Source organism: Grammomys surdaster, unplaced genomic scaffold (assembly GCF_004785775.1).
Source record: "Grammomys surdaster isolate TR1022 unplaced genomic scaffold, NIH_TR_1.0 262, whole genome shotgun sequence".
In the NCBI taxonomy this organism is placed as follows: domain Eukaryota; kingdom Metazoa; phylum Chordata; class Mammalia; order Rodentia; family Muridae; genus Grammomys; species Grammomys surdaster.
Genome location: NW_021604703.1, coordinates 5,718,224 through 5,733,371, shown reverse-complemented (window position 1 = coordinate 5,733,371; position 15,148 = coordinate 5,718,224). Strand labels below are relative to the sequence as shown.

General features: G+C 45.5%; 1 protein-coding gene across 1 annotated transcript in view; it reads right to left on the bottom strand.

Moving 5' to 3' along the window:
* The window catches only part of Rufy1 (RUN and FYVE domain containing 1), a 42,920-nt gene extending 30,669 nt beyond the window's left edge, over window positions 1–12,251 (bottom strand). The window contains exons 1-4 of the mRNA XM_028775859.1: window positions 11,939–12,251; window positions 2,464–2,637; window positions 1,213–1,330; window positions 439–540 (exon numbers count right to left, since the gene is read on the bottom strand). Of these exons, the coding sequence (XP_028631692.1) occupies window positions 439–540; window positions 1,213–1,330; window positions 2,464–2,637; window positions 11,939–12,251 (707 nt within the window). The remainder of the gene's footprint in view (window positions 1–438; window positions 541–1,212; window positions 1,331–2,463; window positions 2,638–11,938) is intronic.
* Between the last annotated feature and the right edge of the window lie 2,897 nt (window positions 12,252–15,148).

Here is a 15,148-nt window from a genome sequence, read left to right as displayed (position 1 = left end):
ATACCTTAGGGGATGCTGTTGTTTCTGATACCTTAGGGGATGCTGTTGTCTTTGATTCCTTAGGGGATGCTGTTGTCTATGATACCTTAGGGGATGCTGTTGTCTTTGATACCTTAGGGGATGCTGTTGTCTATGATACCTTAGGGGATGCTGTTGTCTATGATACCTTAGGGGATGCTGTTGTCTATGATACCTTAGGGGATCCTGTTGTCTTTGATACCTTAGGGGATGCTGTTGTCTATGATACCTTAGGAGATGCTTGTTGTCTTTGATTCCTTAGGGGATGCTGTTGTTTCTGATACCTTAGGGGATGCTGTTGTCTTTGATTCCTTAGGGGATGCTGTTGTCTATGATACCTTAGGAGATGCTTGTTGTCTTTGATTCCTTAGGGGATGCTGTTGTCTTTGATACCTTAGGGGATGCTGTTGTCTACGATACCTTAGGAGATGCTTGTTGTCTATGAGAACTTTCAGATAATCTGCCAATTTCTTTTGCATGAGAGCAAGATAAAGCCATGCTCTGCCTCTTCCCACGGCTGTCCTAGAATTCAAACAGAGAATCAGACGACTATGGCATAAAACAGCAAAAAACACATAACGAAATAATTGCCTGTGGGAGGGGTGCACGCACACACACACACACACACACACACACACACACACACACGCCACACACGCCACACTGTAGCTTAGAGGTTAGAGAGGTACTGTCTGGGCACAGAGAATGCTCACTGTAAAATTTAGGTGCTTTTTGAGTTTTTTACCACAGGCACTTCAAGTGTTAAGAGTCTCAACATTTCTGAGGCACCGGCTCATATATGCAACTTATATTTGCAGTGAAATACCACGTCACTGGGCTGGAGGCACGTCTGCAGTTTCCCTGATTCCCACACTTCACTTGCTGTGGGTGCTAAAAATAAAACTTCAGTCCTCTGTGAGAGCAGCGAGCAGTCTTCACTACCGAGCCCTATCTGCAGCCCAACAACAAATGTAAATGATGTGAACCACGTGGCAAGGGGCAACCACTGTCTTCATATTAAAGGAGTGTAAGGCCCAGAAAGGTTCAAGGCTCACTCAAGGTCATGTGACTAGTGACCATCGGCACAGGTGGAATGGTTCCTGTTACAGAGTGTTCCAAATTAGGAAGGACTTCAGAGGAGGCAAACATCTGAGAGTAGAAAGCAAACACTCAATGTTACTACTACTTACTCACTTTAGTTCTGGAAGATTCCTGACACTGGTAGCTATGTCTGATGCTTCAGGACAAAGTTTCTCCACCAGCTCCAAAGGACCAAAGAAAGACTTATTTTGGCCAATGAAACTCTTCTTGACTGAAAGGGGAAACATCAGTGTGAGTCATGAGAATGGGCTGCAGGTTCTCCTGGGGCCCACTGTCTTCCTTTCAAAAGCCAAACACAGCTACAAAGCTACACACTCTATCCTATGACCCAGGCTTTTGGATAGCAGAGGCCACATAACAAATCAGTTCTGCTTTCTTTCAGCAATGAGCTTTCTCTGATCCCATGCTCATGAACTGAAATCTGTGCAATCCTGCCTCCTTGCTTTTGCCACAATCCTGGTGCCACCATCAGTGCTGGGCTCCTGACTGTCATAGCACTTCCATCCTGAACGACACAATAACCCAGCTGCTTTCCTGATACCTTAGTTTCCTTACTCTCATAATTCCTTCTCCATTTGGCTAGAAGGGCTTGCTTGTTTAAGATGCAAACAAAGTCACATGTCTCCTGTAAACTTCAAATTTACTTAGAAGAAAATGCTCGCTCGATGTCATGACTTCTAAGGGCCTGCATGGTCCAGCCCCTCCCACTTCATGGCTCTCATCTCCCACTCCACACTCCTCGGTTACCAAGTGTCTGCCTGGAGCCACCGTTGGTCCCACGCAGGCCGTTTGCACCTTTGTATCTGTTTTTTTTCTTTTCTCCCTTCCCTCGTGCTAGGAATGTTGTGGGTTTAAATCTCTGTAGTGTTCTCTCCTCCTTAAGTCTCAGATCAGATCACATGCTAATCCCTCAAAAAAAGTTTCCTTTCATTCTCTACCATCTCACTTTTTTTTTTTTTCTTCACTGAATTGGTAGCATTTCGTATTTCTGTGTTTCTGTATTCACCGTCTTGGCCTTTAACTGTGCTCCCCAAGGCCACAACAGCCACACCATTTACTAACGGTGCACCTGCAGTGTGACTAGCTCAGCCAAAGACTGAAATGACACGTGCTGGCAATGTAAAACATGGTAGATTTTAAGTCTTACTATTAAAACCTGCCTATCACAGAACTAAGAATCTGTGCTTGCAGTACCATTTCTACTGGACAATGCTGCTCTAGAACACAGGGAACTTGTCTGTTCTGTGGGCTACTCTTCTCTCTACACCCACAACACATGCTTGGCACTAGCAAGGGTAAAGACTTAGCCCAAATTCCTACGCTCCCAAAAAACCTCAGGCTCACCTTTCAGTCCATGTTTGAGGCAATGCTCCATCACTACAAAGAACTGCTGCAAAGGGGCATGGTCTGCATCCAGACTGCGTCCCAGGCTAAGGGCAGACTGGAGTAAGACCTTAATGCTGAGTTTCATCATATGCATTAAGTTGGCACGTTCTTCCATCATCTGGCCTTTGGAAGCTGTGGGCACACGAAAAGAAAGCTTCGTTAGCGGGCTGTGTGGGGTTTGGAGGTGAGGGGGTCAGGGTGATGTGGCAGAAGGTCAGGGGCTTGCTCAGGGTGCCGACGCACTGGCGGGAGGGCATCCAGGGTTCGTAGTCAAGTCGCAGTCCATTTCTGCAGGCCACAGATTCTACAAGTTCCGGCCTCCTTGTGTGACAGCAGAGACAGAAGCTACAAGCTGAGCCTTCTTCTAACACTCCACGCGTTGCTAGGGGGCTGGCTCTAACAAGATTCGCCGCGATTGGTCTCTCCTCTGACCAATGATAGGGTGCAAAGTCTAGGTGCCTTGCCCCACCCTCACCCCGCCCCTAACCATTCCTATTGGACGAAGCCAGCTCAGCGCCACACCCACGGAGGAAGGTGGCCATTTTGCGCTGTCTTTGGACCTAATCGGAGCTTCCCTGAGGCCCAAGGGTTTCAGATGTCTTTATGTCCCATTATCGGTGCCTGCAGGAAAGCGTCCTTCCTTCCTTCCTTTCCAGACTCTGAGCTTTCATCCACGACTTGTGGTCATTCTGTTTTGCAAACCCTTAAAAAAGTTTGTTAGAAATAACTCAGCTACATTTCCCTCTATTCATCTTGTTACTTTGGAGAGTGAGTCTGTCTACAGTTAGTATGGGATATCTAGAACAAGTGTTTACTGAATGTTCGCTCAAGCCCAGGAAATGGCATCCTAGAGTTTAAAAAAATATTAGACTCCACCACTGGAGAGATTATGTGGTTATCTTTCAGAGGACCCAGGCCTACCACCTAGGCTCACAACCACCTGTAAGTCCAGCCCCAGGGCATCCTACTAGGTTTTCTGGATTCTTCAGGCACTTGCACATACCTTCCTCCCACATACACACATTAAAAAAAAAAAAAAGCATATCTTAACACTTCTCCCCCACCCCAAGCCTTAAAACTAAAAGCTCCTGCAGGTACACTAGCAGCACAGAGGAGGGGTCTCCCTGTGGTATGTCTGCCTCTTGGCCTGTGCCAGCCTTCTATCTTGTCCTTGGACCCAGGAGATTCCAGTTTGTTTGCAGCTGTCTTATTACTGAGGTCAAGCAACTTTCATCATCTACTGCCTTCTAGGTTTTTTGTTTGTTTGTTTGTTTGTTTTGTGTGTGTGTGTGTTGTTTTTCTGCAAACCATTTGCTCAATCTTAATTTTTGTGTGGGAGGTTTTGCCCTTCTTGTTGATAAAGTACATTCTGGATGTGAACACTCATGAGAACACAGAATTAAAAGGGAACATGTAGGTGCCCTTTGAATGAAAATGAGAACATGACTACTCCAGGGTATGGTTGAGGAGGTTTTTATTGTAGCTATGAGGGAGAGCATAGCCAGAGGCATCTGGAAGAGTCCAGACTGAATATGGGCAGCAGAATAGAGGGCCATGGAGAGGAGTGTTAGCAGAGGGGGAGACAGAAAAAAGGAGAGAACAGAGAGGGAAGGGGAGAGAGTACAAACAGATGAAGAGAGATACAGAGGACCAAGAGTAGAGGGAGCTAAGAGGGAAGCCAATAGAGCTTGTAGCTAAAATGGCTGAGTTATACAGGAAAGAGAAGCTGGAGGAAGAAAAGCAAAGCTGAGGGATGGGAAAGCTGGGGTGGGAACAGAAGGTGGGGGTGGGCACGGGAGAGGTTTAGGATAGGGGGTGGGGTATGCCAGCCAGATTACTTGGTAACAGGCACTTCTAAATAGAGAATGAGGGAGCTAAAGGTCTAGCATAGACCGTGATATGCTAATAGGCAACAGAGGCATGGGTTAATGGAGGAGCCATATGTCCTTTATGCCAGAGATGAGAATGACTCCTTTTACCAAGTATGAACTATCTTCTTAAGTCCTTGAGGGAATGGTTGGCTTTTGTCTAAATGCCAGACTTTGGGGAAAGGAATTTCTAGGTATCTAATACCATATATATATATATTTATATGCGCAAGACTGCAATGGGGCTAACATTTCTAAATTCTCTCAGTCTGGGGAGAGGTGCTGGCTCTGCCGTTCTCAACATTTCCTCTTGGCTGTGGAGAATAAGAAGTGGATTAAGTAAAACATTTGGATAAGAGTGGTAAAGTTATTTTTACCTGTTGGGAAAACCTACTAATTAAATGTTTACATTTTAAAGAAATAGATTGGAAAAAGTTGTAAAACTGAAGAGAAAAAAAATAATAGAAAGGAGGACTTCAAGAAAAAAATATGAATATATCATAATCATAGAAAGTTTATTAAAAGGTATTTATTTATTTATTTATTTATTTTGTTTTTTCAAGACAGAGTTTCTCTGTGTAGCTTTGGCTGTCCTGGAACTCACTCTGTAGACCAGGCTAGCCTTAAACTCAGAGATTGGACTGCCTCTGCCTCCTGAGTGCTGGGATTAAAGGCACACAGCAGCACACCAGGCCCCTGAGATCTGTCAGTGCACTCATCCTGAGATCCCAGGTTTCCCATGCATTCTCCTTTTGCTTTATAAAGGCAAGTGATCCCTGAGCCCATAGCTTGTTTCAATGTAATGACATCATGGAAAAAAAGTCTTGATCAAAAAAAAAAATACTGCACTGACAAAAGGATAATGAAATAAGCAGTGTTTAGATCACTTTGAATTTTGTGCGTTAAACAAGGTGTGTGTGTAAATGGACGGCTAACAGGTATAGTTACCATTTAGTAAGTCTTAGCGAAATATATTTTTGGTATTTCTCAAAAGTAGAGATATTTCTTCCTTTCTTTTTTAGAAAAGCATTTTTAAAGGTTTATATTTTTCTGCTATGCATGTATAGGTATTTTACCTGCATATATGCATGTGTACCACATGTGTGCCTAGTGCCCATGGAGGCCAAAAGAGGATGTCTCATACCCTTGGACTGGAATTATAGATGGTTGTAAGCCTCCATGTGGGCCGGGCGGTGGTGGCGCACGCCTTTAATCCCAGCACTCAGGAGGCAGAGGCAGGCGGATTTCTGAGTTCGAGGCCAGCCTGGTCTACAGAGTGAGTTCCAGGACAGCCCAGGCTATAAAGAGAAACCCTGTCTCGAAAAACCAAAAAAAAAAAAAAAAAAAAAAGCCTCCATGTGGATGCTGAGAATCAAACTTGACTCCTCTGAAAGAACAGCCAGTAAGTATTCTTAGCCACCAAACCATCTCTGCAGCCCACAGTTTTAGGTTTAAAGTCAGTATCTGGTCCAGTATATTAAAGTGGCTCAGCGTGTTAAAAGGTTTGCTGCCAAGCTCGAAGACCTGAGTTCTATCCCTAGGACCCACACGTTGGAAGGAGAAAACCAGCTCCTGCAAGTTATCCTCTGACATACAGGCAGTGAGGCCCTGCACATACATGTACAGGAATGCATTAAAAATAGGAAATAGATAAAAGACAATGTGACCTTGAACTTCTGATCCTTTTGCTTCATCTTGTAAGTGCTGAGATTTCAGGCACATGCCTCCATGCCCATTTACCTTGTGTTGGGTATCGAATCCAAAGTCTGGTGCATATCAGGCACGCACTCTACCACCCAGCTGCATGGTCCACTAAGATTATCCCAGGTTGCATGGTGCACTAATAGGGGGTAGTGTTTATGGCACCGAACTGACACTACAAACAACCCCAGGCTTTCTAGATTCTCAGACATTTTCTCTGTTTCTACAGATCACTTAATCACTAATGTGAAGGGGAAAGCTGGCTTGTGTCACTCGAAAAAGACTTTCTTTACCAGTTGTGTGTAGAGGTGTTCTGACACATGGAAGATGGGTGTGCTAGCATGTTCCTGAATCCAAGCACTTGGGATCAGAGACTGAAACCAGTCTTGTCTATGTAGCAAGTTTGAGGCCAGATTGGACTACAAAAGAGTGTCTCAAAAACCAAAGAAAACCAAACAAAAACCACGGATAAGAACGGGCAGACATAGTTCACACCATGACTTGATGGGACAGACAAAATGAGAGGATTTCTTCTAGATGGCTTGCCAGTATGCTACCTAGTCTAGTTTTGACTCCTGACTCAGCAAGCCTCTTGCCCCAATCTTGTGAGCAGCTGAAACTCTAGGCCTCTCTAAATAACTGTGAAGTAAAGACTGCCCCTATGGGCCTTCATCTTTTAGGAAGTTTCACTCTAAAAAGCAAGATATGTCGTTATGTATAGCCAGTGTGTCTGAAATCGCCATGTTTCGAGAGGGGAAAGCTGGAGAGCTATGTGCAAAGGCACTTGGAAAGATTCAGCAGTACACATGAGCACTCATGCACACATGCATGGGTAAGACCCCCCCACACACACACCCCAAGCAAAACAAGACAACTATGCACCTGGGGTCATGTGGGATGTTTTAAAACATGGACCGAAGCATCCTATAGCATTCCATAGCAGCTTCGTTCTTTCTCCCCACTAACCCCTGTGTGTATCTGTCTCTGTCTCTCTGTGTATCTCTGTCTGTCTCTCTCACACACACAGCTACCTGCCCCATACTATCTCTCATAAGTAAGTAAAAACTGTAACAAAGTGGATGAAGATAATAGTAACCACCACACAATTCATAAAGCCCATGTAAAATCCGGGCTTGGACCAAAACACCAATGTCAGTAGTCTTCCCTTACCATAGATTGATGGGTGACAGTCACCTCCTCAGTGGCTTGGCTGTGGTTCCACCCTGCCCTCAGAGGAGCTCTGTCTCTGCCCTTCCTGGCCACTCAAGGCTACAGTGGAGGTGAGGAGTGTTAGGGAGAAGTTTCAGAGGTTTTGAGAAGGCAGACAGGGATCTCATATGAGCTTGGCTCCTTGGTCTCAGCATGCTTCACTTATGAAACACAGATTCAGAGCTGGAGAGTTGGTTCAGTAATTAAGAGTATGTGCTGCTTCATCCAGAGGATCTGACTGTGGTTCCCAGCCCCCACAGCAGGCAGCTCATTCCAACTCCAGGGGACCTGATGCCCCCTTCTGGACTCTGCAAGCACCTACATGTACGATGTGAGCATAAATTCACCCAGGCACACATATAAACACATAAAAAATAATTATCTGCCCCCAGAAATTCAAGGAAAAATTATTATGTGTCATTTTGTTTTTTTGGGACAGGAGTCTCACTATGTAGGTCAAGCTAGCCTCAAACTTGTGATAATTTTTCTGACCCAGTCTCTCTAATGTTAGGATTAGAGGTGTGAGAGACAATGCCTCACTGAAAAAAATTATCATCAACTCCAAGCATGGGGCTTCTGCAAGCCTTACCTCCTGATCACAGAGGCTGCCAGGGCATACCCAGGAAGTCCGCCCTACTACCATCCAGGCTTACTGTGGAAACTGAGGTAAACAGTGGTGATGGTGTGAGCACAGATCTAACACGGTTGTGGCATTTGATAAACATAGAATGAAGTGTTGTCTACACTCATGTCACTGCTCTAATAGGAAAACAGATACACCCTTGTGTTGGGAGCCGACTCCTAGCAGAAAGCGGCTATCATCTTTGCAGCCATCTTGAGCCATATACCCTGACAAGAGATTTGTTTTCAACAGCCCACTAACAGCTGAGCACACTCTGATAAACATCTTGTTTTTCTCATATATCTTGTTTTGCTGTTTAGTGCCCCCAGCTGCAAGGCACACGTGGTAAAATGCCTTCAGCTGCGTTTTTCTTCTTGTCCACGGCTGCAAGACACGTGGTAAAATACTCAGGGTTTCCTTTCAATAAAAGAGACTTGATCAGACTCTCTGTCTTGTCTCCATTCTTCACATCTCTTGCCACTCCATCCTCCCCCCCACCTCTTGCTAGACCCTGTTGACTGACCCGCGGACCGGGACATCTGGACACCCTTGCTCATCAGATAGTTATTATCTATGACTCTCTAGAGGCACAGGCACATTTTACTTATAACGAACAGTATGACCCTTATGACAATTCTTTAGTCAATGACTGATAAAGTACAAGAATACAAGGGAACAGAAGGATTCCCATGGTCTGTGACCCTCACTGCTGCTGCAAAACTGCATTCCTCATGCACCGTGGGACAGCCTTGTAAGCAAGCCTCTCACACCTGCTGGAGGTGCTGAGTACAGTTCACACAGTCATGGACAGCAATAGAATCTGGCAGGGATACGTCATAGTTACTGGCTTGAGTACTCACCCCATTATGCTTTTTATCATTATTGTAGTATACCCTCCTTCCACATTTAAAAAGTTAACTGTGAAAAGTGATGGGCTAGCCTGACTCCATCTTAAGATTATAAGCCACTAGCACTGCTTGGGTGTGGTGGTGCATGCCTTTAGCCTCAGCAGCCAGGAGGCAGAGGCAGGTGGATCTCTGTAAGTTCAAGGCCAACCTGCTCTACAAGGTGAGTTCCAGGACAGCCAAGGCTGTACACAAAGAAACTCTGTCTCAACAAAACCAAATACCAAACCAAGCTAAAAAAAAAATCGTTAACCAGGTCAGAATAAGGTGTTCTGCCAAAAAACTTGGAGATGTTCTCCCAATTTCCTATGTAACCAAAACTCCTTGGGAACCCCCAAGCCTTGCAGCTTTCTGGACTATATGAATCTCACTTTCTCTTATGACTGATGCTATTTTCTCAAAGCCCACTTATCCCTGTCTGACAGAAAATAAGGCTTGCATAATCTGACCAAAGAATTTGGATAATGGTCTTTACTCTCCTTCTGTGAGAGTAACAAATGTTACCTGTGTGTGTGTGTCTGTGGTATGTTCTAGAAGAAGGCATTGTTAACACAGGTGATGGCTCTGGGTGTTGTTTCCTGAAGATTTTCCAGTTGGACAAGATGCAGCAAAGTAATAGTCATGATCTTGACCTGGGAGGCCTGAGCTAATGTATCTTAGTTAAAGTACAGGTCCATATATACATATGCATTTTATTTAGTGAGTTGGGGAGTGCTTGCATATGCCATGGTACACATATGGTGATCAGAGATCAGTTTGTGAGAGTCAGTTCTTCCCTTCTACCATGTGGGCCTTAGGGATTAAACTTGGGCCATCAGATCTGTAGGCAAACACCTTTACCCACTGGGCCATTTTGTCCACATATATTTATATTTTAAATTGTAACATTAATTGTACAAATTTAAGGGGTTCACTGTTACATTTTAGCTTATGGATATAACATGTAATGATCATCAGGGCAACTGGCATATCCACCACCTCAAACAGTTTTCCTTTCCCTGTTAGGAAGGAACATGTAAAACATCTCCATTAGCTGTTAGAAAATATCCGATAGTTGTTGCAGATCTTAGTTATTCTAGCTATAGTACAGAACTTAGAAAGCATTCCTCTCACCCAGTTCTACCCTGAATTCACTAACCAGCCTCTTTCCATCCTCACCCAAAGCTTCCTGAGATTTGGGAACTATTGTTGATTCTCTCTCTATCTTTGCTCTTAGCCAACAGGCTAAAAACTAAAACCAAAACAATTTTAAATAGAAAAAGGATAAGATATGGATATAAAGAAAGAAAATATTTTTGTGTAGGTACATAAATGTGTGTATGTTTTAAGCCATTGTTATAAGAGTCAAAAAGTAAAAACCAGGGCTGGTGAGATGGCTCAGTAGGCAAAGGCATTTGTTGACAAGCCTGGTGATCTGAGTTCTGGCCCTGGAACTCACATGGGAGAAGGAGAGAACTGACTCCTGCAAGGCATCCTTAGACTTCCACAGGCACACCATGGCATGCATGGAAACTAAAAAGAAGAAAATCAGGGCTGGAGAGAAGAAACTTAAAGACCTGAGTTCAGATCCCCAGCATTAAAAAGTGGGCATGAGAGCATTTGTTAGTATTCCAAGTGCTGGGAAAGCAGAGCAGGAAGATACCGGGGTCTTGTTGGACAGCGTGGTCAATTAGTTAGCTCCGGACTTAGCAAGAGACCCTGTCTCAAAAATAAGGTGGATTAAACAGCTGAGGAAGATAGTCAACCTCCGGTCTTCAAGTACACAAACACATGTACAAACATATGTGAACCCATATACACACACACAAGTAAACATTATAAACATAACCAAGATTGCCGGGCGGTGGTGGTGCACATCTTTATCTCTAGCACTCAGGAGGCAGAGGCAGGAGGATCTCCCAGTTCGAGGTCAGCCTGATCTACAGAGTGAGTTCCAGGAAAGCCAGGACTACATAGAAAAACCTTGTCTCAAAACAAACAAAAAAACTAAAAACAAAACAAAACAAAAAACTGCAAAACAAAAACAAACCAAAACCAAAAAACAAGGTTAATTCATTATCAAGGACAGAAGTACTGTTGTTGTTTTTGTTGTGACTTTGTTTTTTAAAATAAAATCTGGGTAATAAAGTCTATTGTATCCACATGATGACCCCAGGCATTTACAGTCAACACTTCTTTACCACAGCAACTTGAAGTCTGCATGGTTTTATTCACAGTTAGTGCCCTAGCCACGTGAAACATGGTTTATTCACTTAGAAGCAGGAGCTCACTATGTACACCAGGCCTGTCTCAAAACTCTGAGCTCCACATGCCTTTACCTCCTAAGTGCTGATATTAATACCAGGCGAGCACCACAACGCCTGACACCTTGGCTATCTTTTATATTGTAATTTAGATATGTTTAGAAACAGAAACACCAATGCATTATAATTAGCACAGTTCTGAGTATGTACATTAACATGTGTAGGAAGTATGCACCTGAGTCACCATGGCTAGCCATCAAAAATAAATAATCATTTGTTTTTATTCTTTCTTACTGGTATGCTGAAATTCTAATCTAGATCACAAGAACTGAACTGGGTTGTACAAGGTAGCTAATTAAAAATTTTTCTTTTTATATCCCCAATTTTAGAGATTGGGAAATACGAGTAGGGGGGGTGATGGGTTGTTGTTAGTGGCGGGAGAATAAAGGGAACCAAAACCTCCTGACTCTGACTCGCTGCTCTCACCAACTTTGGAATATGCTGTCAACCTCAGCCGCAGGTGCACAACCGGCTGGCAGCCGAGATTGCTAACAGGAGACCAGCACCGGACTTCATTTGTCAAGCATGTCATATGTTCATATATGTCAATATGAACACAGATAACTTTCCGTCTAAGCCTCTAATTTAAACCTCCCATTTAGAGCCAATCCGTGATCACGACGCCGCTGTTCTGAGGTTCACAAAGACAAACACAAGGTGGGAGGGGAGTCCCGGGCCGCAACCACTCTGTCCCGCGTTTCTCCCCCTGGGTCACACCAATTGTAGAGCCCCGCGCCGCGTGGCACAGCTCGGCGGAGCAGCTCGTCCGGGGGGTCAGGTTTCCCCAGCCCGGTAGCAGCCCCAGTCCGCGGGACCCTGGCCTACCTGCGCGCTCCCCGCAGCCGCCGCCGCCGTCTCCCAGCCCCGCGGCCGCGCGCAGCGCGCTGCCGCAGCTCGCCGACAGGTTCCCGGTGGCTCTGCGCGCCAGCGTCAGGATGGGCGCCGACCAGCTGTCGGCCGCTCGAGGCCGCGACGCGCTCCGCAGCTCGCTGGGGCTCGGTAGCTGGCTCCGGTCCACGATCTCGAACTCTTCCCCGGACTCTAGGCCTGCTTGGGGCCCAGGCTCCGGCCCCAGGTCGGACTCCGGCTCCGGCTCCGAATCCTGCCCCGCCCGGCGGCAGTCTCCGCGGGCGGCCATGTTGGCCGGTCACGTGGCCCGCCGCTGGCCTGGGCCGGCGGCCTTCAGCTGCTTCCTGCGGCCGTTTCGCTCCCTGCTCGCCCTCACCTGGGCTGGCTTTCCTTTTATAACACTCGGGGAAAGTACGATTCCTAAACGCAGGCGATCCCGAGCCGGGAGTACTTGGAAGTTACTTTTGGATTTTCTACTTCCCACGAGCGGGAATGCGCTTTATTTTAACGTTTTGCGACACAACTTCCTCTTTTAAACTTTCAGTTCACGCCTTCTCCCCCCCCCACCTCCCCCAAACAAAATCTCACTGTTAGATTTGTTGTTGTTGTTGTTGTTTTCCCCACAGAAGGCCTCTTGTTGCCCAGGGCTGACATTAAAATAGACCATGTAGCCGAGTGGTGGTGGTGCATGCTTTTAATCCCAGCACTAGGGAGGCATAGGCAGGCAGACCTCTGACAACAGTCTGATATTACATAGTCAGCGGAGTGAGTTCCAGGACAGAGTAACACAGAGAAACCCTGTCTCAACACCCTAGTCCCTCTCATTCCCCATAAGCCACTTGGCAAGGGTGTGCTTAACTACTCTTTTGGAGTGGGTGGGGGATGGCAGTTCTGGGAATTGAACTTTGTATCTCATACATGCTAATCAAGACCTCTACCGCTGAGCTTCACCCAACCCCAACCCCAACACACACACAACCGTCAGGACCGGTGTCCTGATTTGTGATCCTCCTGACTCCATCTCCCAAGTGCTTCTGACACCACACCATGCTAGGGAGGCACTCTACTAGCAGAGCTGCGTTCCCAGTCAGAATCTCATTCTGTAGCTCAGGCTGGCCTAGAACTCAGTAATATAGCACTACTTGGCCTTGAACTCCTGGTGATCCTCCTGCCTCTGCCTCCTGAGTATGGGGATTAAATGTGTGCCTTACTATACCAGCTCATGTCTCATATTTTCAACTTCATCATTTTCGGCAGCCTTCTTCAGAACAGTCTGTAAAAGGGCTGCCAAAGAAATTAGGACAGATGAGTCAGAGGTGTGTGTGTGTGTTTGTGTGTGGTGGTGGGGCTTTTTCTTTTAAATCAGATGACTCTGAGTGACAGCCTAGCAGGCGAGATCCCCAGTGGTGGACTGGAAATGAGCTCTGTATTCTGCTATTAATTAAATGTGATAGGAATTGAACCAACCTCATTCCTAAATACAGTTTCACACTAAGGAAACACAGCACACAGCCTACCTTGTGATTATTGCCACTGCTTTCCAACTCTGGCCTGGATAAGTCACCATACAGATATGTGGTTATTCAGCCTATTTTCTTACTAGGAATAGAAGGGAATTTGGCGTTGAGATGCAAATGTCTTGAGAATTTTACAAATTAGAATGCAACAATTCGGACCATGTCAAACCACAGGACTCTTAGTGTTTAAAATTATTACAGTGTTGTTGCAGGCCAGGTGTGGTGGCAGACATTTTTTTATCCCAGCACTTTGGAGGTAAAGGCAGGTAATTTTTTGTGAGTTCAAGGCCAGTCTAGTTTACATAACCAGTTCCAGTCTAGCCAGGCTTAGGTAGTAGGATCCTGTCTCAAAAAATAAAATAAAATAAAATAAAATAAAATAAAATAAAATAAAATAAAAAAAATATTTTGGTAGATTGTTACGAGATCAAATAGTTTCACCTAAAAATGTGGATTTTAGTCCTTTTTGAATCGTTGAAAGATTGGAAACTTCCTGATGGTAACACATTATTGGTAGTGGTTGGCTGCTGTGAGAAATTATCTATTCGTGCTCCCTTTGGCATTACAGACACTAAACCTCGAACAATATAGAGAAGCTTAGCATAGTGTCTGTGTGCTCCGAGGCACAGAGGAAAGGTTTACCTTGTCTAGATCATCATGTCCATTGCACCAAGCTGCAGAACGAGAAGCATGTGACTGAGGCTAGGCTCAAGTACACTGACCAGTACAAAATCTACCACATTTCAAAGAGTGAGGCTTTCACCTAATTTAATGCAGATGGACTTGAAGATCTGAGAAGTGACTCATCCTCTGTGCGCCTTCCCAATGCGTGGTGGTTTCTGTGGCGGCAGTGTCTCAGACAGGCCCGCCTATTTTGGAAATGTGGCAGAGGCTAACACAGATTCATTGATTCCAACCTGAATTCTCCTGTCAAACTGCACACAGTAAATATAGCTCTCTATAGGTCCCCATTATGTGGTTTACAGAGTGGATTCAAGTTAAAGAGGCTATGGCAGGGTGCAAAGGGTTTGAGAGCGCACGGAGAGGAATGTCAATAGACTCTGTATGGGTAAGAACCTGAGACCAACCCTGGGATGAAGTTGCTGCTGTTGCTCAGGGGAGAGTCAGGCTGAAAGACAGGCTTCAGGTGTGTTTGTGTTGTCTGTGTGTGTGTCCACCAGGCAAACAGATGGGCCAGCAGGCATTCCAGTGGGCAGCAGGGCCCAAGCTGAGCTGAAGCTCCAAGGTCAGACTAGTGTTTTGTGGCTGTTGATCATTGGTGCATACTGGGTGTCAGGCTGGTGGGCCATGCCATGTCATCTTAGTGCTAGGAATCCATCAGTTTAAGGGGTCCAGGGAGTTACTCACTATCCTTGGTCTGGTGTACCCAATCCATTCTTGGGCCCGTTTTCCCTCATCTGATTTTAAAATATCCATGTTTCCCTATCCTCACAATACGCCCCTAGAGTGAAAAGCTTATAGGTTGGTGCTATTCCCAGAAACCACCCATTTAATAAGTCTGTGTTGCATGGTCTGTGCCTGACAGAAGGTGAAGTTGTGGGTCAATCCAGGGGCTCCAGTCATCCTTGAGAGGCAACTCAGAGGCAACTCCACTGTAATCTAAACAGTGCCCCCCTTCCTGTGACTACTCTTCTGCATCAACAGCAGC